This window comes from Meriones unguiculatus, chromosome 3, assembly GCF_030254825.1.
Source record: "Meriones unguiculatus strain TT.TT164.6M chromosome 3, Bangor_MerUng_6.1, whole genome shotgun sequence".
Classification (NCBI taxonomy): domain Eukaryota; kingdom Metazoa; phylum Chordata; class Mammalia; order Rodentia; family Muridae; genus Meriones; species Meriones unguiculatus.
This window is the reverse complement of record NC_083351.1, coordinates 73463622-73488782: the sequence shown is the minus strand read 5'-3', so window position 1 is coordinate 73488782 and position 25161 is coordinate 73463622. Positions and strand designations below refer to the sequence as shown.

Genomic DNA, 25161 nt, shown 5'->3' with positions numbered 1-25161 from the left:
TTGAAACAAAAAGGAAAATGTTCTTTTCTGTGGCTGCCTAATGGTTGGCTGGCCTGGATGAGCTCTGTTGATTGCACTGGGCTCACCAGAGGGATTGTGAATGGGAATAACAGAATCAGGCCCCTGTTTTTGCTACAAGCAAACTCTGGTCCTGAGAACATGAACATTTGTCTTCAGGGAATGGCATCATCTCAGAGAAGCAGAAAGTGGAAAACTCATTGGCAAAAAGAAAAAAAAAAATCTGCCTTGTAATTCTGTGTTGTTTTTGATTGATAAAGAAGGAAGAGCAGGCTCCAGTGGAATCTTGTACAGATTGGCACCATTGCTCAGACAGCTCCATCAGGAAATTATGTCTTTCCTTGGCTTGTGATGGCCCTTGCCAGGCTCCTAGTCACTTGGACTCACCTTCTTTGGAGGACATATTTTCCCTGCTCATGAGCTAAGCCTTAGAGTCAGAGATCAGTGTCAATAATGCATGCTCTCAGTTTGAATTATGTACATAATTTCCTGGTTCTCAGTTCTTTTTAAACCTTTGCTTCAGAGGCTTCCCAAGACATGAATTTGACTATATCATTTAAATGAAATCCTGTCTTTTGAGATAGGCTAACCTCACCAATATAACATCTGCAAGGCATTATCTACTCTATAGCACATGTCAGGAATGCCTTCCTGTTGAAGACTGAGTAATACTCCTTTGGATGAATATGCACTCTTTGCTGATCCATTTATTCATTGATAGGGATTTGGGTTACTCCTGCCTATTGAGTCTTATTTGTAAATATTGACTGCTTCTGTGAGCATGGGTGTATGCATATCTCTTTGAAATCCTACTTTTGGGCTTCTGATATGTATGTAGAAGTACAGTTGCTGAATCATATAATAAATCTGGGTTTTTTGTTTGGTTGATTTGTTTTGTTTTATCACACACACACACACACACACACACACACACACACACACACACATTAGAGTGGTACTGAGCTAACTGCCCAGGCTGTGCACTGTGCTGTCACATTGTCTTTTCCTGCCAAACGTCCTTTGACCCTCTCCCATGATGTAATTCTCAGAAACACTTGACTGATTTGTGTGTCTGTCTGTCTTTGTGTTAATCCCACACTGATGTTTTCCAATGGAAGTCAAGTCCAGTCTTCCTTGGGAACAGCATTGTGACAGGAATATGAGGCTTTAGTAGGATGTGGGTGGGCTTGCAGGGGATCTTTTTTATTCTCTCTGCCTCATTCAAGTTTACTATTCATTAAATTTGTTCTTTGACAACTCCAGACACGTTTGTAATCCTACCCATTCTTATCTCCCTCCCATGTCATCTCCCCTCCTGCAAGTCCTTTTTGCACATTCGTGTCCTTTTATATTAGAAGGTTGTTTAACAAGATGTCCATCTAGCAAAACATCAATAATTACCACCCACTATGGCCTATGGACTCAAGCAAAGGGATTTAGATCAGGTTTACTGTACCAGGTATAAATTTCCTCCTATGGAGCAAGCCCCAAAGCCAATCAGAAAGATACCCGTTACCTCCGTAGGAATTGTGCATCCATTGCATCATTGGGCATATCTTACCTGGCTGGTTGCTACTGCAGCATGCGCAATTCATGCAATGTGAATTTTCTCCCCCCCTTTTCCAACACTGCAAAAGCTAGCTAGTAGGGAAGAAGTTCTCTGAAGTGAGCCACTGACTTTAAGCAGAGCCATCTGTGTGGCCCTGGGTTTGGAACTGTCTATAGGTGCCTGGCTCGTCGGTGGGCACACCTTTGAGGACAGTGACTATTCCTCCACCCTGACTCCATCAGTATCCAGCAGTTCAACAGGGACCACACTATTTTGACTTTGAACAGACTTTTACAGGAAGTTCTGAAATTAAGAAATATGAACCTGGGGTGGTGGCACATACCTGTAATCCCAGCACTCAGGGAGGCAGAGGCAGGAGGATCTCTGTGAGTTCGAGGCCAGCCTGGTCTACAAAATGAGTCTGGGATAGCCAAGCTACACAGAGAAACCCTGTCTCAAAAAAACAGAGAGAGAGAGAGAGAGAGAGAGAGAGAGAGGATATATGATGATTCAACTTTATTCTCTTTCAAGATATTTTTGGTTATTCAGGGTTCCTTGTTAGGTCTTCTAAGATGGTGTTTTGAGGCCCTTGAAACTTAGAACACAAGCAATGATGCCAACATGTCTTATGATTCTCATGCTAATATTCAGCCTACAAGAGCTGATCTACGTAGGGAGAATACGTACATCATTCATGTTTACATCGAGCATATAACACTGTCCCATATGCAATGGTCCCAGGCAGGTGCTCCGTCAATGCTCATTTGGAGACTCCCTGTTCTGGAAAGTAAATAGCATGACAGGAATGCTGAACTCCATTCTGCAGTCCCCATCAGCTGCCTGGGTGATCTTGGGCAAGCTGTCCTCAATTCTTTATTTGGAAATGAACAGTAGTAGCTGATGATCTCCAAGCTCTCTCATCTCTAACATCTTATTATTGCCATTTGTGCTAAAATACAACTGTAATTATTAAAATAAGGTCACTGTCCACAACATGCAAGGGAATCAGAAACAAACCCGAATGTAGCTAATGATTTGGGCTCTATGATTTAGATTCATTCTTGAGAGGAAACATTTTTCTCATTTTGAGCCTTTCCAACATTGAAAATTTACCCTTATACAGAAACAAAAGCTTTCGTTGTGTGTTTGAGTTAAGCACATAACTCTGCTTATATGCCCAGTTTTCAAACCATAGCATGAGATACTTCTGTTCCTGTTTAGAGGCATAAAAGGACATCCTGAAAGAACATATTTGCTAAAATAGTATTTAGCATTTAAAATGTCTTATCATTTATGTTATAAACAATTTTAGAAAACAAGCCATTATCTAAAATTAACTCTTCATGTTTATGTCTTCCTTTTCTGTCTTTACCCATATTTTACATAGTTTCAGTGGATTCACTCAATTTTATGTGCCCATATTTTCACACAGTATACTGCCAGCAACTTGTCTTGGCTCTGCGCTGACACAACTGTACTTATTTTTGTTGCCCACCCCTTAGACTGATTTGTTTATCTATCATTTAAAAGAAGTCTGTGGCAGATCTCTTCCTTTATGTAGAATCTTCTGTACTTGGCCTTTTCTTCTTAGGATGTATCTGTAGAAACAGGATGATTTGGTTCAATTAATAATACTGAGATATTTATACTTAACTTTGGAACATATCCACAAAGAACAATCTTATTAGAATATAATTTAAAACCCCCATGTTATATGTTTTATTGTGAGTATTTAATTTTTTTCTTTTTTTTTTTTTGTTTTTTTGAAGCAGGGCTTCTCTGTGTAGCCTTGGCCATGCTGGAAGTCACTCTATAGATCAGGATGGCCTTGGACTCAGAGATCTGCCTGCCTCTACCTCCCAAGTGCTGGGATTAAAGGTGTGCACTACCACCACCCCACTGAATATTTAAATTTTTATCTTCAATCCTTCTGTAAATTTATTTATCACTTGAAAAGTGGATGTTTTTATCAATTAGTAAATAAAAGTTAAAATGCAACCAGCAGGTACTTAAACATATCAGAGTTGATTTTCTCATATAATAAAAGTCTTGTGGAGTAGGTGTTCTGCACTAGGGAATACACAAGAAAGTCATTGAAGACCAAAAGCATCCCTCTGCGTTTTCCCTTCTTAGTAAATAGTGTCTGTCCTCATGACGACAAGATAGCAGCCACAAGCTCTCTAAGCTTGATGAGGGAGCACGGGAGAAGGACTGGAAGGCTGTGCTGTCACTTTATTTGGATCAAAACCTATCCCAGCTGAGTATTCTGGCTTTAAACTCATCATTCACATCCTTACACTTCACTTCAAAGAAGTATGAGGTATGTTTTCCCTCTTGTACACCTCTGTTGTCTAAAATGATGGGAAGTAAGGGATGTGAGTGACGGTTGATTTTAAGTGAAATAGAGAGGAGATAGTTTTGATTTATTATAATTACATGGCAAATACAAAGATGCCATTTTTGAATTTTTAGCATAGTGTTCATATAGAAGAGACCCAAGAAAATTGGTAATAAAAAGAAAAGGTCAGTATGTACATAACCCCTGAAAATTAGGGTGGCTTAATTAAAAAGTGAGACTGTCCTCATTTTCTTGAATAGGGTTTTAGGAGATATAACAGAAAGAGATGGGATAACAACCCAAGACCAGTGCTGGAGATAACACTGCTGAGCTCCTGCATCAGTGCTCAGACTGAAGTTACAGGGTAGAGCCTGGCTGTGAGCAAAAGAGTAGGACCAACAGGAAGATGGGCAGGCAGTCCCCAGTAGTGGGGTGCAACCAGGTGTTCTCTGTCTGTGTGTCCTTGATGTACACTGGATACCAGGTCAGTGGGGCCATGCTGACACAGTTCGAGGTGTCCACCACTCTATGGATCCAGGTGAGGAAATCACTCTTTTCTTCGTCCGGTGGGTGTGGTACATTCTTGGTTCTGGTTTTTCTGATTGATTTTAATATGTTCATGTGCCCCTACAGACTCATTTCACACCAATAAACTAATAAAAAAGGGTGGCTCCCTTTTTTTGTTGGTGCAGCCTGGGTGGTGCCAGACAGATTACCGCAGTGTGTGGTTTGTGGATACCCCAGGGCTGTAGTCACCCCTCTCCCTCAAAATGGACTCAAAAGCTATTTGCAAAAATGGGGTCTCCCAGGGCAAGGCACAGCCTGAATATGCTGTTTTAGGCAATATGGGATAGCGTAGAGCAGAGCCCCATCACGGTTCATTAGGGTGCAGCTTGTGTCTTTCTGTCTTCCTGGCTGCCATCATTGTTCCCTCCTGCCTGGGCTCTCACTGTTGTGTTAACATCATCTGCGAGATCCTTGCCCGAACCCAGTAAATGCTGGCAGCATCATGCCTTTGAAACTTCAAGAACTGTGAGGTAAATAAGTCGTTTTCTGTACCACATTTTCATGCTTTGGGTATTTAGTTACAGTAATGCCACACAGATAAATACACTTTCCTTGTCTCTTAATTTCTCAGTTTTTGGATTGTAATTCCGCACTGTTTTATATTGTGATATTGATATCAATATGCGATTTTGGGGATGAACAAGAAAGGAAAAGTTGTTTTAGTAATGACATGTTTGTGTATGTCAAGTTGACAAGGAGTTAATTCTGATGGTTACTTTTATATCAACTTGACACAAATTAGAGTCATTTTGGAAGAGGGAACCTCAGTTTGGAAATTGCTCCACTAGACTCTGATTATGCCTGTAGACGCAGGAGAGCCACGCCTGCTGTAGGTGGTACAATCCCCGGGCTGGTGGTCCTTGGTGCTATAAGAAAGCAGGCCGAAGAGCAAGCCGGTAAGCAGCACTCCTCCACGGTGCCTGCATCAGTTCCTGTCTGAGTTCCTGTCCTGACTTTCCTCAGTGGTAGAGAGTGACCTGAGAATTGACAGTATAAACAAACCCTTTCTTTCCCGGGTTACTTTGGTCACTGTGTTATATCACAGTATTAGAAACCTCAACTAAGATACCAATAAAGGCCTGGTGTGCAAGCTTTTCTCCTCAGAAACCAGTTCCTGAGGAACTCAGACAAAAACATACTTGTACATATTATTTTTTTGTTTCAATACATGTGTGTGTGTGTTTTTCCAAACAGCTACTAAAGTTAGGACACAAATGCTTGTTAAACTGTTCTCACCCAGCAACCTAATACCACATGTGTTAGGTTCTTCACAAATGTTGGCCTGGAGGTGTCAGGAGAAATAATTATCACATATTCCGTGTAAAGCTTTGGAGTACTACCGGGGTTCCTGAGATGTGCACAGAGATGCTTAAGTCTCTGGTGAATTTACAAGCACATTGTAGCATGCATTTGAGTTTTGAGCGTAGAATACCCTGACACTTAGTTTGCATACTAGCAGCTCAAGGTATTTGAAGTTTCTATGCTACATCGTGCCACGTTCCTTCAATAATTCATGCTTACCAAGTTAGAGTTGGGCTGGCTGCTCAGAGAAAAAGACAATGAGAAAAAAAAAATCAACGTGGAACAGTAAATGATGGTGGTAGTTGCTAATGATTCCTGGGTTTAAGAAGTTGTGTTTGCTCTTCTACTTTCCCAAGAACGAGTAAGCCTGCTGCTTCAAAAGAAATGCAAGGACTGGAGAGATGGCTCAGGGTTTAAGAGCATTGGCTGCTCTTTTAGGGGTCCCGGGCTCAGTTCCCAAAATTCACGCGGTGACTCACAAACATTTATAACTCCAGTTCCAGGGGATCCAGCGCCCTCTTCTGGCGCTCTCCGGCATTGCACACACGTGGTGAATACACGTACTTGCAGGCAAAACACCCACATACATAAAATAAGAAAAAAAAACCACACACAAATATTTAAAAAAGAAAACATACACAACATTTTTTTTAAATTAATGTGTATTATTTTTAAAGCAGCTACCAAAGTTAAGGCACAGAAGCTTGTTAAACTGTTATTACCCAGCTACAGAATAACATGCATTAGGTTCTTTATGAATATTGGTCTAAAGATGTCAGGAGAAATAATTACCATGATCCGTTGGTGGAGCGACGTGAAGGTTTGTGGTTTCCTCCTGTAGGGGTCGATCCAGTGTAGGGTCCAGAAGTGTGAGTAGGCTCAGCTTGGGTGAGGGACAGGTAGCCTGGGTGCTGAGTAGAAGAGGAGAAATCTCGTGAGATCTGCACAGCTTTATAGACTCTGTGAAGACCTCAGGTATCATTTTGTGGAATATGATACACATGACTCCTTCTCCCTTCTCCCCCTCTTTCCCCCTCTTTCCTCCCTTCTCTCCCTCCTCCTCACTTCCCTTGCTCTTCACCCTTGCCTGCCTTAGGTATTTAGTTAATAGTAACCTCTCCCATCTCATGCTTTCCTTCTGTCTCTCTCACACATACACATTTTTAAAAAGCTCTGTTATTCTTTTTTATCGATAAGTAACCAAGACCTTCAATATATGTATGTTTGTGGGACTGCGTTCTATAAAACATGATCCTGTGTTACTAGGGGAAAATTCCTGCTTTCTTATTTCAGGCATAATGGTTTCACTGTCATCTGCCTTCAGTTTTATAGGCTGGTAAGTCTCTAGTCCCAGCACCTTCCCAACTAACTTAAAATAAAATATACACTTAACACTTTCTTCTTAAAAAAGAAATCTATGCCTGGAAACCCACCTTTATAAAGGAAGCCAGTGAGACTGCTTAGGAGATTGCTGCCAACTCTGACAGCCTAGTCAGGAGCCTGGAACCTACAAGGTGGAAGGAGAGAATGGTTCCCCCTGTGGCGTGCGTGCACACACACACACACACGCACACACACACACACACACACACAATGAACAAAGAAGTAAGTAAATGAATAAATGTAAAATAATGTAAAAGCAAGCTTTAAACTTGGAAGACCGACTTCAGTAAGATTTGGATGTTAGTTGCTTCCATTGAAGAACAATGATTAATAGGAAGTTGTATTATGGAGCTTCTGCCATGGGGTGAGGTCCAGTGACAGGATTGCAGTTCATCTGGGATACAGAAACCAATGTTTCACATACCCAGCGATGCTCATCTTCTCTATAAAATTATATCACTCAGAATAATACACGTTTTCAGAGTGTCCTTTTCGATGATTGGAATGCTTCTGGTCCATGTTGAGGAATTCCACTTCTCAGTAAATAAGGAAGAAAACAGGAAACTGCATGCACAATGTCATCTGTTTAGCACAGTATCAGGGAAAATAAGTAGTCTAAAAGTATAACTGACCTTTCCAGCTACTGCTCAAAAGATGCTTCCACAGAGAAATTCACAAAATTATGCTTCAGTTGACTGTGCCTCCCAGATGTCTCTCCGTCTTAATTTAGGGTACATATGCACAGACCATGGTTTAAAACTTCATTTTCTTTTGTTTAGCAGCCCACTGAAACACTTTAAATATGCAAATATGCACCCTGATAGCTTGGGCTGGCTTTTCTATTAGCTTGGGAGACAGACTGTCTCCTGTTAGTACATATTGATTGAATTATGTGAAGTCTTAAGATTCTAGCTTGAGCTGCTCAACTTTGCTTGAGCTCCACTGCTCTGCTTTGTTTCTTCCTCTTTTTCCATATGTATGCTCACTTCAGTGTATCTCCCTAATCACTCTCCAAGCAGGAGTACCTACATTTGTGTATATGTGCATGTATAGCTTAGTTTTTCCATTAGTGGTAACATACTGAACATTTTAATTAACCCTTATTTTCTTTTATAGTTGACATTATTATTTTTGAGATCATTTTATAATAATATAATTTCCCTTATTTCTCCAAATGGCTCCAGAGAATTCCATTCTTCATAGGTAATTAGTCATATATTAATGTTAATGTAGAAGAATTACCAGGCTGTTTCCACTCTTGAATATTACAAGAATACAAATACACCAGAGGAAAGTTTTCTAGAAGCAGGTTGTTGGGTTAGTTAGGAAATGCTTTTATTTCTTGTTTTTGTTTTTGTAGGAATAGTCTTGGTAAGTAAGTCTGGCTGCCTGGAACCTGCTACATAAACCAGACTAACCTAGAACTTTCAGAAATCCTCCTAGCTCTCTCCAGTAAGTGCTGGGATTACAGGTGTGAGCCACCACACCCAGCTCAGGTAATACATTTCATATATTGATAGATGTTAGTGAATTTTCCCAATATACCTACCCACCAATGCCACCAATTAGCACATTATTCTATAGTTCAAACTTGTGGTTTTTTTTTTTAATAGAAAGTCAATTCGAGCATATTTTGTATGTTCAAAATCAAATATACCTCTTTCTTGAGAGTCAATGATAGTCCACGATATGCATGCCTATCATACAATGTATGATTTGTTTACTAATATGAGATAGAATATAGCCTGACACACACTTGGAGGAGACTGACAAGAAACAGTTACTGTGGTCCAAGTTTAGCATGATGGGAATTTGTTGATGTGCACTCAACACATTTTGGAAGGATCATCAATGGAGGCTTTCGGATGAGAAACATTTGTAAACCAAGATCTGATGAAGGTGAAGGAGACAATGAGGTGGATATTGGAGACAGAAGAGGAAACAGAAGGCTCCAGTGTGCAAGGATTAGAGTAGAGAGAGCAGAAAGCAGATGAGGTTTGCACATAAGCCAGCTGTGAGTGAGACTGTGGTGACAGTGTGAAAAGGAAGTGGGCAAGTCTTCCACCATGTGCTCCTGGCCTTGGAAGATCAGCTACCACAAGGACAGCGGGAACTTTACCCCAGGGTGGTATTCCACTAGGAACATTTAAAAGTGGGAGGGTGACATGGCAGAAATGGTTTGGGAAGGTATGGCAGCTGAGGAAGGGGATCTAGGAATTCAAGGCTGTTGCTTTCAATCTAGATGTTTGTGGATCTGGCCATAAAAGCAGCTGAAGGTCCCTTCTGAAGAGGGGGTACCCTATCTCAGTGAGGCAGAGAGACTAGTCTTCACTGAGTAGCCTGGGTATGAAGAGAGCACTAGAAAGATGCTAGGGAAATACAGGTGTGTGTGTGTGTGTGTGTGTGTGTGTGTGTGTGTGTGTGAAGTGCTTTCTCCCTGGAAATGTCCCTAGCTCTGTCTTATATAATGTGTGTGTGAGAGGAATTGCAAACTGTGAAAGATGGAAGAGATTTGAGATAACCTTTGCTCAACCTCCTAATTTTAGTCTGGGCAAAAGAAAGGCAGAGAAATCTAAAAAATTGTGTCTGCATAGTCAAAGTCAGACAGCAACTGCTCTCGCGTCTGCCTTTACTAGCCTAGCATTCATATCTCTGTGTGTAGTTTGGTTACACACACCTACTGTTGAGTATAGATCTTTCTAGTGTTTGCTGACAGCAGAAATTTCTTGGGTGAAAAACCTCTAATTTAGAAAATGATCTGTCTTAAACATTTTGTAGCCCATCGTTCAATCGCACAGACTTCAAAAAAATCTTTGAAACAAAAAACTGAGAGAGAGGGAGAAGAGCAGTCCTTAAATTCCCACGCGCAGATGGTTTTAGCTTTGGAGTCTGAAGCCCCTTCTTTGGGGAGCTTCTGCTCGCCTGCCTGTCTTGCGAACCCACAGCACTAGGCGCTCAGGTCCTCACTTCTGCCTCGGGGATGCTCTGAGACTTCTTCACCGAGGATCCTGTGATCCGATTCAATCTAATTAACAGCTGTTTAGGGAGCACCTCTAAGCTTTTGGAAGGCACCAAGGGAGGGTATGAGTGAGGGCGTTCATGGATGAAGGGTGAAGATGTCCCAACCCTTTCCTTGAAGAGAGGCAATGTAACCACCTCCACAATTCACTCGGTCAACGAATTCCCCCGGGGTTCCTACCAATAGTGCTCCGGATACATCCCCCCCAAAGGTCCTCACGTCTGGAGGTTATTGCTTGGCACCCGCTCTGATGTTCAAGGAGGTGACTGAGAAAATGCTGCCCAGGGCATCCGTCATCAGATGATCGGGACCAAGCCGTGCCCAGCAGCTTACCAGCCACTGCTAGGGCGAGTAGCTCCCGGGTCCCGGTCGCTTCCCCTGTGCACTAACCAGGGCGCGGCAGGGAGGCTTGCCTCCAAGTTTCCCGGACACTCTCCTTTCCTAATGGCCAGTATTCGTCCCCAGCGTCCCAAGCCCCGCGGCTCGCCACCCTTCCCCTCTCTCCTCCACTGCGGTCCATTGCCTGCAGGCCGAGTTCAAGTTCAGCCTCGGCTTTTGCTCTGGGTTGAGAAAAAAGAGAGGGGATGGGAGAATTGGAGGGAGCCGGCTGGTCGGGCGAGGCCGAGGGGAGGCGGAGAGAGGTGGCCTCTGATTGGTTGGGGAGGGGGAGTGGAGGCACGGAGTTTCCCACAATGCCCCGGTGCGGTGCAGCCGCGGATGGATGCTGCGGGAAGGGGCTGCCATTTGCTGCCCCTGCCAGCGGCGCGCGGACCTGCCCGCGCTCCCGCCGCCTCCAGCGCCCTCAGCCCGCCCGGCCTCTGCAGCGGCACCGCCTCGGCTCACTCCGCGGCCGCCGGAGCGGTCGCCATGAACCCCAGCTCCTCCGCGGGAGAGGAGAAAGGGGCGACGGGCGGTAGCAGCAGCAGCGGAAGCGGCGCCGGGAGCTGCTGCCTGGGCGCCGAGGGCGGCGCGGACCCGCGGGGCGCAGGGGCAGCGGCGGCTGCTGCCCTGGAGGAGCCCGCTGCCGCCGGACAGAAAGAGAAGGAAGAGGCGCTGGAGGAGAAGCTGAGGGACTTAACTTTCCGGAAGCAGGTCTCTTACAGGTAGGCGCGGAGCTAGTGAGACAGGTGCCGCCCAGGGCGGGGGACAGTTGCTCTTGCTCCAGAGAGGCACTTCTGTGCAGTTGGGGTGCTCTCTGTCTCTCTGTCTCTGTCTCTGTCTGTTTCTTTCTGTCTCTGTTTCTCTCTCTCTCTCTCTCTCTCTCTCTTTCTCTCTCTCTCTCTCTCTCTCTCTCTCTCTCTCTCTCTCGTCTTTGCCTCTCCCCTCCCTCTTTCTCTCTTTCAAGGTTTGTCTGTCTCTCCCTCTCCTCTCTCCCGGGGATATGCTGTTCTCATCCTTTAATTCTGGGTTAAAGGGAAGAAGTGGGGTGCCCCAAGCTTCTCTCTGTAACACCCAGGGAGGGGTGCTTTTGTAACAGAAGAGAACACTAAGGTCAGAACAAGATCAAAACCACATCTGTGAGTGTATGGGGTGCAGACCCAGACATGCCCAGTTTAAAGACAAGTCGCCAAAGTTGCCCCTAGGTTAGTATCATTTCCAGCACTTCGCCTGCCTTACAGAGTTCACCGGGTGAGCCTTGGGCACTGACTGGATGGCTGAGATCTGTTCTGACAGGCAGGAAAGAGCAACCTATAGAAAAGAATCCTTATGGAAGTTCTTGTCTTGAAGTCCTCTGTTAAGGAGCAGTGAGACGTGCGTGCGGTCTTGTAGGTCTGTCAGTGGGTGTGGGTGCTCCGTGCACATGTGCTCTCTCTCTGTCTCAGCGTCTTCAGAGGAGGATGTGGGCAGCCTACTCCCAGGCTACGGCTGAGGGTGAAGAGAGAGCACACTTGCACCTGAAGATGGATGTGTTTGTGACACAAGGACAGTGTAGGATGCATGTCCACCCAGTTATGTTTACAGATGTCCAAACTGTGTCAGGAGGCAAACCAAAGTGAGAATTTAATAGGTTCCCTACACTCCTCTCCCGTTCCCAGGCAAAAGAGAAGGTGCCAAGACTACCCTCACTGGTGATTTATAAAAGCTGAGGCAATAATCAAGCGTAGATTTATGAAGGGTTGCACTTGAAAAGGGGTCAGTGAAAGCGTCTTTGTAGCCCTCCTCCTTTTGGGCTGGCAGTCCCTTCTGGAAAAACCATCTAAAGTATTAAGCCTGTCACACCATGTGCTGTTATGTAAGCAAGAGCAGATGACATAGGTGTGTGGGTTGTGAGAGTGTGCTCTGTTTACGGGGGCAGGTGCGTGAATCATTGGGATCCCCACAGGCATTGCCTGGACTGGAGGCCCAGTCACCAGGGCATGTGCTCTGGGTCTAAATGCTGTTTTCTGCTGATTCCTAAGTGGTCTTCACAGCCAGGTGGTTGCTGCTGTATCCCTTGCTTGCGTTTTGTTCTTCTGCGCAGAGGGAGTTTCCCACCTGAGTTGTTCTCTTAGTTACTCACACAGATCAGATCCAAATGGATCTTTCTTTTTATATTTTCAGTTTCTAAAAATAGGCAGGTGGTGGGGAGTGGGGTAGCTCTAGGGAGGTATGCTAGGACACAGGCAGTTCTACTTATGATGGTCTGTCTGGCTCTTAGGGGAACAGGGACTATATCCAGCCTAATTTAGGAGCTGTACTTTGAGGGGGTGTTATTATGTGGAATACATTGTGGGTCTGGGCTTCTGGGCTAAGAGAGACTCCTGGGTCATTGGTATTCATGAGATTCCTCTTTGGGTAGGACTGTGAAGCCAGAATTTGCAAGGGAAATCACTTGAGCTTGCCTCTTGGCAGGGGTCATTCTCTGAGCCTCTCTGCTGGAGAAGCGTGCTGTTGGGGCTGCAGCTTTCTGGATGGCATGTTCCCACAGGCACGTGGAAGAGTGTACACACACAGACACAGACATGGGAATGGCAGCATTTTGCAAGAGATGAATAGTACATGATACTGGCCTGCCTTGAAACCCACAGTGGCGGGTTTTATTTCTTGGATGCTGTTTCTTTTCAAATGAAGCCTCACAGTTTCCAAGGCAGTGACACTTGGCACACGTGGCACCTCAGGTGTCTGGTAAGACTACTTGCTATCCCCAGGTGTACAGCCTTCACTCTCTGTGGGGGAGGATGGTTGTCACACTCCTCAGGTGATGCTTACAAACCAACACTTGAAAATTGCTATCTCAAAGGTTCAATAGTTGACCCTTGAACTCATAAATTGCCCAGCTAAACCAAGCCAGGCAGTCCCAAAGGCAAGAAGGGCAGTGAGTAGTGATCTCATCTGGCATGTGTTTATCCTGGGTAACTTCTGTAATTTGGTCACTGCTATTTAATTATTTTTAGAGTCATAGCAAATGGTTTTCCTGTTTGCCATGGTGGCCCTTTGTGTTGGGCTCAGAGGTGGAGCTGGACCTCATGGTTCTGATGAAAAGCTCATGACAGAGCTGTAAGGAAGAAAAAATTTGGGGTGAAGTTTGGTGTTAGCTCCTAAGGGGCTACCCTACTCTATCTATCCGATACTGAGGATTCTGGGCAGAGCTTAGGATGGACTGATGAGAGTTAATGGAGAGGAGTCAAGAAGGCCCCAGGGAGTAAGTTCTATGCAGAAATATGTAGCTAGAGTAGGAGGTGCAGCTTCCATGTAGGGGATCATTTGAGGTGGTGAAGTGGAGTCATGCAGGCAGGTGGAAATGTCTTGAAGAGCATGAATATTTGTAAATTAGAAGTTGGTGTGAAAGAAGGGGGCTTTGGAGGAGTGTGTGTGTGTGTGTGTGTGTGTGTGTGTGTGTGTGTAGGGGGGTCTCATCTGCTCCTCTTGTTGCTAAGGAACATATAAGCTAGAGTTTAAAAATAAATGAAGAGTGGGTGGGCATATGCAGTGACTCCTGTCTTTTTAGGAACCAGAGCCCTTTACAAAAAGCCTTTAAATAACCATTTCTGGAGGCAGATTATTCATTTTGCTGACTTTTACTTTGTTAAGTAAAATAAACTCCTTTATATACCCCTAGATTTTCCCTCGCTATCTTTTCTTTGTTGGCTGTTCTTTTTTTTTTGGGGGGGTGATTTTTCCCACGAGAATTTTCCTTTATTTCAGAATCTGCACCCCAAGAGCAAATAGTCCTTATAGACTGTAAAGCTAGAGGTGTTAGCAGGAAATGCAAGTGATCTGGTACTTTTCTGTTAAAATTGCTACTTCCTTTATTTGCAAATTATGGTGCAGCAACAGATTCATATATGTAAATGACTATATAATATGTAGGAACTCTTTTTTTTTTTAACTGCTACAAGAATTCTCATTTACATCCATAAAATGGAAAGGAAAAAGCCTTAAAAAGACAGAGAAGGAGAGAGAAAGAGGGAGGGAGCAAGAAAGAGGCTGGTATTTATTGTGTTCTATTTGTCAGACAATACTGTGGGAAGTATTTTAGCACCTTGTACCTTTTGTGTGTGCATGTGTGTACATGTGTGTAAGTGTGGGTGTGGGCACACATGTATGGTGTGTATATGAGTATGTGCAGGAGCGTGTACAGGGCTTTAAGCTGGCATTGTCTCTTTTTTCACTGAACTTGGAGCCAGCTGGTTCTGGTTAGTCTAGCTAGCTAGCTTGCTCTGGGGATGCCCTGTCTCTGGTTCCCAAGTTCTGGGATCCCAGGCTACCACCAAACCAGCTCAGCTTTTAAGTAGATCTCAGATATCAGATCTGATCTCTGCTCCTCATGCTAGCAGGACAAGAGCTGTATCTACTGAGCCTTCTTCTCGGACCTGTGTATTGCATCTTATTTGTGCTTCATGATGGTCCTATGATGTGATTATGACTATTTTTCTTCAGAAAAAATGAACATTAAGCATGAGGCTTGGGCTGGAGGCAGATCTGACTGTAAAGGACCTTCTCTTTACACTACATCTTTCTGTTTGCTTCCTCAAGCATCCATGTTACGTGTGAACTCTTTCCATGTGTGGTGTGTATACATGTGGTCATGTGAGTGTAGGTATATGCATATTCTCTGACTTTTTATCCTATCCACAGATACTACAGGTTTTCCTGCTCTTTCTTTCTTTCTTTTTTTAGAAAAGATTTATTTATTTATTATGTATACAGTGTTCTGCACACCAGAAGAGGTCACCAGATTATAGATGGTTGTGAGCCACTATGTGGTTGCTGGGAATTGAACTCACGACCTTCAGAAGAGCAGCCAGTGCTCTTAATCTTTGAGCCATCTCTCCAGCCCCCCCCGCCTCTTTCTTTTTCTTTTGTTTAATTAGACAGCATGAGTCTATTTCTTTCTTTCTTTCTTTCTTTCTTTCTTTCTTTCTTTCTTTCTTTCTTCAACATGACTCTGGCTGTCCTGAAATTTACTATGTACATTCTGTAGACCAGGCTGGTCTTGAACTCAGGTAGATCCACTTGCCTCTGCCTCCTGAGGACTGGGGTTAAAGGCGTGTGCCACAATGCTCAGCTTTCCCTGTTCTTTCCTTTGTGCTTCTTTCTTTGGGCTGAGGTGCTTTGCCTTGGCCTCCTTGGCTAGTACCTTTAGAAACCCTCCACTGTTTAAGAACTGGAAATGAATATAAATTCATAATCCTCAGCAAATTGTTTGGTTTTGCTGAGAACAAAACCACCTCCAAGACACCTGTTATCTCTGTGAATACACCCATGTTAGAAGTTTATGCACTTTTAAAATAATTTCTGCAGGTGCTGTGTAGGTGCAGGAGGTTCAGTGCAAAGCTGCTGCCTTTCCTCTTTGGGCAGCATATGGGGAAAGAGAAAGCACAAGCTTGCTTGTTAGGAGGCCTTGGCAGTTACTGTTCCTTATGAAATCTTCGGGCACGAGTTTCAGTTTCTTCTCTTGAAAGTCAGGGTGGTCACACTTGGCCTTTCTCACAGGAAGTTTCTAGTATAATATAGAAGAAATGGTAAGGAATATGGAACTTAGAGTAGATAGCTGCTGGAAGGGAGGTCTCTTATTCCTCGACTTTGATGGTAACAAGAGTACAGTTGTCCCTTGGTGGCTGTGGGTGATTGGTTCCAGGACCACTGGTGCAGAAACCACAATCTGCCGATGCTCAAGCCCTTTTTCGTAAAACAGCATCACATTTGAATATAACCTACTTGCACCTTTTCATTCACTTTAAATCATCTCCATTATTTAAAATATCTAATACAATGTTAATGCTATCTAAATAGTTGTCAGATACTATTAATGACAACATGCATTTTCGGTCCAGAAATAATTACTTTCTTTTTTCTAAGTATTTTCAATCCATGGTTAGTCGAGTCTTATAGTGGCAGAACTTGCAGACACAGAGAGCTCACTGTCCTCTCGTGTTGTTCTGTTTCCCCAAACAAGATTCTTACATTAAAGGACAACTGAGGAGCTGGAAGCTAAACAGGGTATTGTGGGCATGGCTTTTCCTTGCTCTGGAGTTAGTAGCACACAGGGAACATTGTCTTCTCCTGAATATTAGCATTTAGTGTTCTTCTTTACAAAGCCAGTTTTAAACATCTCTGCTCTGCATCATACATTTGTTAGATGAGACGGAAACACTGCCTGTAATTTAATGTCTGTCTTCAGTCATTATTAGGCACTACTAAGTGTTGGCTTCCTCATGAGGGATATATACCAGGTGAGATTTCAAATAACTGCTGTCTAGAGTATGTCCGCTAAGACTGATCTCTAAGAGGTTAGATTTGATTTTTTTTTCCTCTTGATTTTTTCTTCCTCATGGGAGAGTTCTCATGCTGAGCCACATGGAGTTGGGGGCTGGAGAAGTGGAATAGCGCTTTGCTGGTGTTCAATTCTGTTGTGGCAACAGTGATATTGCCTCATGGGGCCAAATTAAATTAGAGGAGAGCTAGCTCTTTCCAACACTCTACTTTCTACTCTGAGCAAATGAGGACTCCCAGGGAGTGCCAGGCTGGTTGCTCCACCTCTCTGTTCTTCTGGGCTGGGATCTGGGGTACTTTTTCCTCTGCCACCCAAGGCGTACTTGGAGTAGAGACCCCTGTGAGACCAGAGGCTTCTGGAAAAACCACTGTTACCTTTGGGCTTTGACATTTGTTCTTCAACTTGGGTTCACATCAGTCACACTGGTCCCATGGAGAATGACGATTTCTTCTGAGGTCTTATCTTGTGGTAGTTGCTGTATCCAGTGGCGTGTGAGCTCTTCTTCTGATGGATGCCAGAGGATGGAAGACATTCGCCCAAAAGAACAATAAAACAGATAGATACCAGGGGAAGATGAAATTTGTACAGTTCTAATTGCTTGAGCTGGCTGGAACATATCGCCAATCACAGTAAACCAGGGTAATGTGACAGATTACAGAAATAAAAAACCAAACCATCTTTGAGCACAATGCTCTCCTAGTGCCTCTCTGCACCGTGGAGCAAATTCCTCATGAGGTGGGAGCTGTAAGGGCCCACCTTCAGGTGGTCGTCATGTGGGTCCCTTTAGATGACTTTGTTAGGACTCAGCTATAATTTCCTGATCTGGGAATTAAATCAGAGCTTGAACCTGGCATCTTCCAGATGATGGTAGACAAATTCTATATCCTCTTTGAGGCTCAACATACTCATCTGTAAAATGGAGCACAGCAGTGTTTGTCTGCCTCGGAGGCTTGGAGATTCAGGGAGTTTCGCAGTGTGCAGAACTCAGCTGGGTTAGCTGCCTTGAAGAGTCTTGTTCTTCTTGATCGGTAGGTAGAAGATAAATATTTACTGAATGAATAAACATAATCATCAACTTTAAATAACCGGCTCCTGTGCCTCTTTCAGGTCCATTGTGAACACCATTTGCCTGTCTTCTGCCTTTCTCTCACGTGCACTCTGCTCAGCAGCCCAGAGCAGTGCTTCTGTTTACAACTTCCTCCTGGAGTACCTGCTCCAGCCACCCAGGCAGCTACTGGAGGCCTGAGGAGGGCGGCAGAAGCTCTTCCTTACCCGTCTATTTGCAGCTTGTCAGAAAAAAGGCTTTAATTTGCCTTCTGAGCAGCACTAATTAGCTCCCTGTTCTCTTTCTGTCTGTCTCACCCTTTCCCAAGGGTTAGCACTGATTTTCTCCCCAGGGAATTTTCTGTCCATGTTTCCTTCTGTGAGGAGAACTTTTAACCCAGCATTCCAGCATTCCAGAGGTCTGTCCTGATTGCAGTCCACTCTCTCTGCCACTCCAGCAGCCTAGGCTGTGTGTTACTTCACAAATCTTTCCTTTAGATTAATCTAAATGGTGTGTGTGTGTGTGTGTGAAGAAGGCTTTAGCTCACTGTGTGACTCCATGCTTTTACTTTGTTTATAATTTGCTTAATTACAAAGTCTTCAAAAGAGTAACAGTTGCTCTTCATACCCATGTGTCCCATATAGCATGAGAGAGTGGCTCATGAGTTCCCCAACATCTCTAATAGTCTAAGAGGAGTGGTCTGAACCCAGCCTAGGTTATTCTAGAGAAAAGTAAGTCATTGGGTCAGATGTATGCACACTGGCTGAAGGAGGGGCCCATCACAGTGAAAGCCATCAGGAAAGGTCTTTGCAGGTAAATGTTAATTCCCTCTTTCTAGTCCTGAGTTTGGTGAACTTTGAAATGGAGCAAGCATGTTTAAAAGGAATGTCACGGTTCTTGCATCAAACCTCCATGAGATTTGCTCAAGTAGAGACTTGCTTTTACATTTTTAGAATCACAAATGACTTTCTGATAAGAACTGATTCTAGCTTTGCTGGACTCATACTCTGGCATATGTTGGGTGTGGGGAAGTACTCAGAGTTTAAAGAGCGAGAATCTCCTTTTCACTTTTGATTGCTCTTTGAGCGGTGCTTAGGAGCCCTAGTTCTGAGCCTTACCACACAGTACTTCTCCCTGCTTGCCACGTGTTCTGCAAGTCCCTTAAGGCGTCTCTGTGCCTTAGTTTCTCTGTCTAAAGTGTTCACTATGGTGAACAGGAATATTGCAGGAATATAGTTTAAATGATCAGATACAATTCTGGCCCCCACAAAGCAGATGGCATAGGTGTGTTTTCGAAGGTGGTGTTATCTATATGGAAGTCCAGTGACATAGCAGGAGAATTTATTATCATTCTTCAAAATACCAAACATCTGTCTCGTGTCAGTGACTAACAGTAAAATGATTCGGATAATATGAAAATGAAACAGACCTACATGAAAGTGTGAAAACCTACAGGTTTTGACATTCATTGCAATGCAGAATTTCTGCTTTTGCTTCTGAGATGGATTAGAATGTGGTTCACTCTTGCCAGGCAGTGAAGAAGGATTCTGCTGTTGAGAGGTCTGGAAACTGGAGCAGGCAGAAGGCAGAGAGCCGAGAAGCCAGGCGGCGTCTGTGTGGAGGGAGTCAGGGTGCAGCGACCCAGGCTCCCAGCTGGCCATCTGAAAGCAGGAATGACATGGAAGCTGGGTCAGTGGGGGCGGAGTGCCATGGTCAGGAGTAGGTGCTCAGATAAAGACAGAGCTGTCACCTGCGATTGCAGGACATGAAACACTTCTCTTCTGCCTTGGCCTGATGCTGTCCCCTCTGTACACACAGACAATGGCCGACTGGCCTATCCTGACAACCAGAGGGTGAAAAAAACCAAAGCCTCACTGCTCTGGATTATTTCAGAAATGGGAGACTCAACCTTCTGGGATGTTGTATCAGTCAGCTCAACCAGGCCAAAGAACAGACTTTATGTTTAAAGAACTTTAGATCGTTTTATTGTTGAATAATTTATTTTCCCCAAGATACAAAGATAAGGCTGATGGCTACTTTGGTATATTTGTAGATTTGTAAGAAATAGAAGGTAGATTCCTTAAAAATGTGTGTGTGTGTGTGTGTGTGTGTGTGTGAGAGAGAGAGAGAGAGAGAGAGAGAGAGAGAGAGAAGAGGAAAGAGGGAGAGAGAGGAGAGACAGACATATTATTTTTTGCATGTATGTGACTCTGGGTGTTAATATATGAGTGTGTGCACCTGTGTGTGTGCTGGTGCCTGTTTACATGTATGTACAAGTCTTTGATGACAGGAGTCTCTCTTGCTTGGTCTCCACTGTGCATATTGAGGTATTGCCTCTCACTTGAACCCAGGGCTCACAGATTCAGCTTGTCCAGCCAGCTTGCTCTAGGAACCTGTCTCTCCATTCTAAGCACTGAAATTATAAGCAGGCTGCTATGCCTACCTGGCATTGCCACGGGCACAGGGGATCTGAAGTCCTCATCTTTGCACAGCAAGTGTTTACTGATTGAACCATCTCCCCAGCCTCCTGTGAAATTCATTTCTATTAAAAAAAAAAAAAACTTGAAGGTGATCTGTTTAGAGATAAGAAGAGCTTTGCATGAGATTGTGTGGAAGCAGCTAAAAAAGGACTCTCGTGTCTCATTCTGAGGAAAACTTCTGGAACATTTCTCAGGCCAAGAGGACTAGAGATTTAATCATTGTGTGTGTGACAGGTTTTGAGGCAAGACACTCCGATGGAGAGCATTCCCTGTAGAGGGTTGTGATGGAAAAGCTTGATTAAAAATAGATTCACTCTTTTAAACTGACCCCTTGTCCTTGTAGAGACTGAGCTGTGACATGTTCTCGTCTCTCTGTGTCCTTGAAATGCTATCCCTAGCATCTGAAGTTTGAAGGAAGGAGAAAACCATGGGGGCCATGTGGCCTTCTCAGCCACTGAGTCCCGTGCACCTACTGTACAAAGCACGGTAGCCCACATGGCTTGTAAACAACACAGCACTGGAGGCTCAAGTCTGAAACTTGGGCGCCTAGATGGTAGGGTCCTGGAGGGGGCTTTCTTCTAGGCTGCTGTTGGCTGTGATCAGGAGTAGAGAGCCAGAATTGGGTGTGCCTCTTTCTAGGAGGTGTCTATCTCATTGATGAGAGGGCGTCACTTTCCGTGCTCAGATACCCTACCTCCTGCTACCGGTCACTGCAGGGCTTAGGATTTCAATATAGGAAGGAGATGTTAGGCCTCTGTGGGAAAATTAGTCTTTTACGTCTGTGTGTAATGGGCCTGAAATGACATAGGCATGACTGTGTGGTGGTTTTTGGGGGGGGTGGCTAGGGGGTAAGCACAGACGTTCAGCTCACAACACCAGTACACTTTATATAGTCTTTGACAAACCCTTAGGAAGTTGCAAGCATTTCTATTTTTGCCATCCCCATTGGTCTCTGAATCATTCCTGAGGCGACAAAGGCAACCTGTGTACTTTGAAACTGTAAAGTGCAGGGCCAGGCAGTGTCTCCGATCAAACACCTCCCCATGTGTGAATACTAACCAACCACAGTTATCCGTCTTACTCAGGAGCTGCTAACGCCCAATATTCAGCATTTCTCTGAGCTTGTCATTAGGGGAGGATTACTACTATGTCAATTGTATTGATGAGGACATCAAAGCTTGTAATGTCACAGTCATCCCACTGTCACACAAATAGGTAAGTGGCATATTGTGTGTCTGTTTACACGCTTCTTGCTGCACATGTCTTCCGAAATGCAGCTTTTCATTTTGGTTACTTTCTCACTCTTTCTCATTTCTGGTGTGCAAAGAGTCATATTTTCACAATAGTGTCTTATGAGGCCAAACTCCCTAGGGCAGTGCGCATTTAATTTCAGCAGGTCTAGACAGGACTCACCCAGGACTTGGAGAAAGGCCTTACCCGGGGCCCATCGACAGACATGTCTTGTGTCCGGCACGAGACTGGGTGGATACCTGCTACTTCCAGTTGTAGGGAGGACAAGACTGAACTTTCCATGCTGGCTCCATTAAAACAATGTGAACTTTCCATTCCACAGGTAGGGAAGAAAAATCTAGCTTCCTGGGACTAAAAAGGGATTGCAGGAATTAGAGCCTGGCACTGATCCTTTTAAATTCTACCTGCAAGACAAGACCCCATGATTTGTAATCAGAATAAAACTGGAAGGAACTGGGTGATGGTTATGAGTTGGGGTCCAGTAAAAACGTTAGGACTAATGAATGTGTAAGCATGTTTTGGGGCTGGAATGGTAATCACCACCATTCGACGGTCAAAATTTATATATCCTCAGAAGAACTAGACCTTTCACTTTTAATCACTGAGCTGTTGGGTTTGAGTATTTGTGTTAGTTTTCTCAGAACTGTATTCTTTACAGTTTAAAAGTATGTTCACATGTGCACTTATAGACACCTAGAAGGTTCCAAAGCAGCACATCAAACAAACAAACAAACAAAACACACACACACACACACACACACAAAAAAAAAAACCAAAAAAACAAAAAACAAACCCCCCCCCCCCAAAAAAAAAAAAAACGGAGTCATTTTCACATTAAAAAAAACCTTTGGAGTATCTTGGGAAAATAAATTTCTAGTTTGAAAATAAATGTTGAAGCTATTTAAAGATTAAAACAGAAGCTTTCAATGAGCCAGTACAAGACTACTTACAACAGAATCCGAAGGATTTTCTCTTAAGACCAATTTCTGGAGATTTCTTTAACTGTTAATACCAACTAAATTTAGGTTACTTAATAATAGTAAAAATGTGTGTTCTGCATTCAGGCTTAGCACTTGTAAGCCCCTTTCACATCAGTGATCTCATTTTAACTGCAAAACAATCTGAGGCACCCTGTGCTGTTTCCACAGTCAGTATACTGAAGGAAGCAAAAGCCACGACAGCTCAGTGACTTCCTTATGGCCACATGCCAGCGAGGGGCACTGCCAGACCCATGTTGGCTTTTAGGTCCCACCTTCTTTTTTACTTCAGGCATTGTTTCCTCAAGTTACTCTGTAGAAAGATAGCTAGCAACATTACCCTCTTGTTAACTTTATTTACTTGAATTTATCTCCATTAGCAATCACAATGGCCAGGGATGGAATCAGTTACCAGTTAGCACACATCAAATCCATATGGCATCGATAGCAAAGATGACCTCATTGTCATCTCATTACTCTTTCCTGGTCTCTGTTTAATACAACTGTTACTAGGAAAGGGGAGAAAATGAGAAGGGGTGGGGAGGGAGGGAGATAGTTGGGCTCTTCCTTTGCATTAGTTGCTAAGCAGCAGCCATTTCATTGTAAGGGAGCTCTAGTTCAAGTAATGACATAGGTTTTCCAAGAATAGCATATCATTTTTATAGCAGCTGCATTTCAGGTCTCCACAGAGCACATGTTCTGGCGGCTCAGTAACTTTAGGTAAAGAAATAACCACCTCAACTTTTTTTGGTGGAATGGATGGAGACAATTCAGTATAGTCGATCACCTAACAACCAGATTTTCACTTCTGCACGTGGCTAACTGTAGGCAGCAGGAACAGCTTTAAGGATTTGGAATTCTCTCCAGAAAAGACAGCTGAAATGCAGGTATGTTTTGAGGCCACGTTTTATATCCATCGATCCCTTCTCAATGGGATAGTTTAAAATCCTAGGTTGGTTGAAGTAACTTGGTCTAGAACAGAATTTGGTTGCCACCAGGAAGTGGTATTTTGGCTTTGATTTCATTGTATTGATATTTTCTGGCAACTGAAGATTCTTGGAAAGCAATAAAACACTACTCATGGGCTAGCATAAGCAATGGAGTCCAGTTTTACCAGGAAGGAGAACATAAGTTCAAAGGAAGGCCTGTAACTTCCTTCCAGGCATAGTCAGAATGCCTGACTGTTCCGTGGTGGTTGTAGGAGTGATCACACTTCCTACTTTCCAAGAACCCACTGTAGGACACCGCCCCCACCTGCCCAGCCACCTGAGAGATAACACTTCTCTCTGGAGTAGGTGGGGTGTTTAGAGACCCCCTTTAACTTCCAGCAAGCTGCCCTCCCATTTAAGGCGGGTATCTCTTCCAGGAATTAAAAGTAGTATCTGGAAAGAGTAATACATAGAGGAATTCACAAATGGTAAACGGTTATTCCCATCACTCCAGCAACTGATAGCACTCGCAGATTTCTCTGTGTGCTTCTTAGCAGTTACTTGAAAGAGCTCTGGTTATCAGAACCCATTGTCCGAGAGTCAAAAACCAAGCATTGCTAAGGAGAGGATGGAGACCCACGATTCCCACCTGGTACTGAACCCTTGGGAAGGCAGATCCAGGAGACTGTCAGGAGAAGCATGGAGGTGCTCAGTGATCTGCCCTTGGCAACTCTCAGAGCTGTATCAGCAATATCAACTGAGTCCTACTGTGTGCTAAGTAAGACACCTTGTCAAGTGTCGTATGCATATGATTGCAGTTAGTTCTTATAGCATCTATATCGGGGAGACACTTCAACAACCCCATAGCTGTACAGAACAGGAAATTGAGGCACATGATAGTGAAATGACGCATGAGGCCATCAAGCAGTGAAGCCAGGATCCAAATCCCAGAACATCCCAGCTAGTGCCTTTAGGCATAACTCTCTTCCTTACTTCCATACAAATGTAGAAATGCAGAGTTCTGATCTTTCCTTAGGGAATGACCTGTTTTGTTTTATACTGCACTGCTTGTGGGGCTGAATATTAAGATGCCTGGCTCTCACCAGAAATAGTGATGAAATTTTTGGAAGCTGTTGGGTGGTGGGAGAGGAAAGGCTTACTTTTACCACTAACACTGCCTTAGGGTGTACCTAAGACTTGCTCATGGGCATCCAGACTCCTTTGAACTGGGCTCAATTGCCAGTTTGTATGTGTGTACCAGCAACATTTTAGGGTCACAATCCCGCTGCTCCCTACCCTCATTTTACCTCCAGCAGAGATCACCAGCCCTGCTATTGAATTTCTTGTATCCTACACTAATGACGCTTGTGTTTTCTTGCAACTAAAAAATTAAAAATAAAAACAAATAAATGTTATTGACTGTGGTCCTCCCGGCTGTCTTGGTGAGTATCTTCCATTCCAGAGAACTGTGCCTCCACCATTGGTAGGGTCTTATTGTTAGAGGGTTTTCATTATAGAAACAACAAATGTATTGTTTTTTCAGGGAATATATGATGGAAATTAGCTATTTATTCGCCATTAAAAAGTTTAGTTTTACTTTAAATGG

General features: G+C 43.8%; 2 protein-coding genes across 10 annotated transcripts in view; one reads left to right on the top strand and one right to left on the bottom strand.

Annotated features, from left to right (window-relative positions):
- Akr1d1 (aldo-keto reductase family 1 member D1) overlaps nucleotides 1–25161 on the bottom strand; it is a 287500-nt gene that overhangs the window by 223689 nt on the left and 38650 nt on the right. The gene's annotated exons all lie outside the window — the stretch shown is intronic.
- The window catches only part of Dgki (diacylglycerol kinase iota), a 453496-nt gene continuing 439210 nt past the window's right edge, over nucleotides 10876–25161 (top strand). For all 9 annotated transcript variants that reach the window (XM_021638217.2, XM_021638216.2, XM_060380194.1 and 6 more), the window contains exon 1: nucleotides 10876–11279. In XM_021638217.2, the coding sequence (XP_021493892.2) occupies nucleotides 10894–11279 (386 nt within the window). In that variant the 5' untranslated portion in view covers nucleotides 10876–10893. The remainder of the gene's footprint in view (nucleotides 11280–25161) is intronic.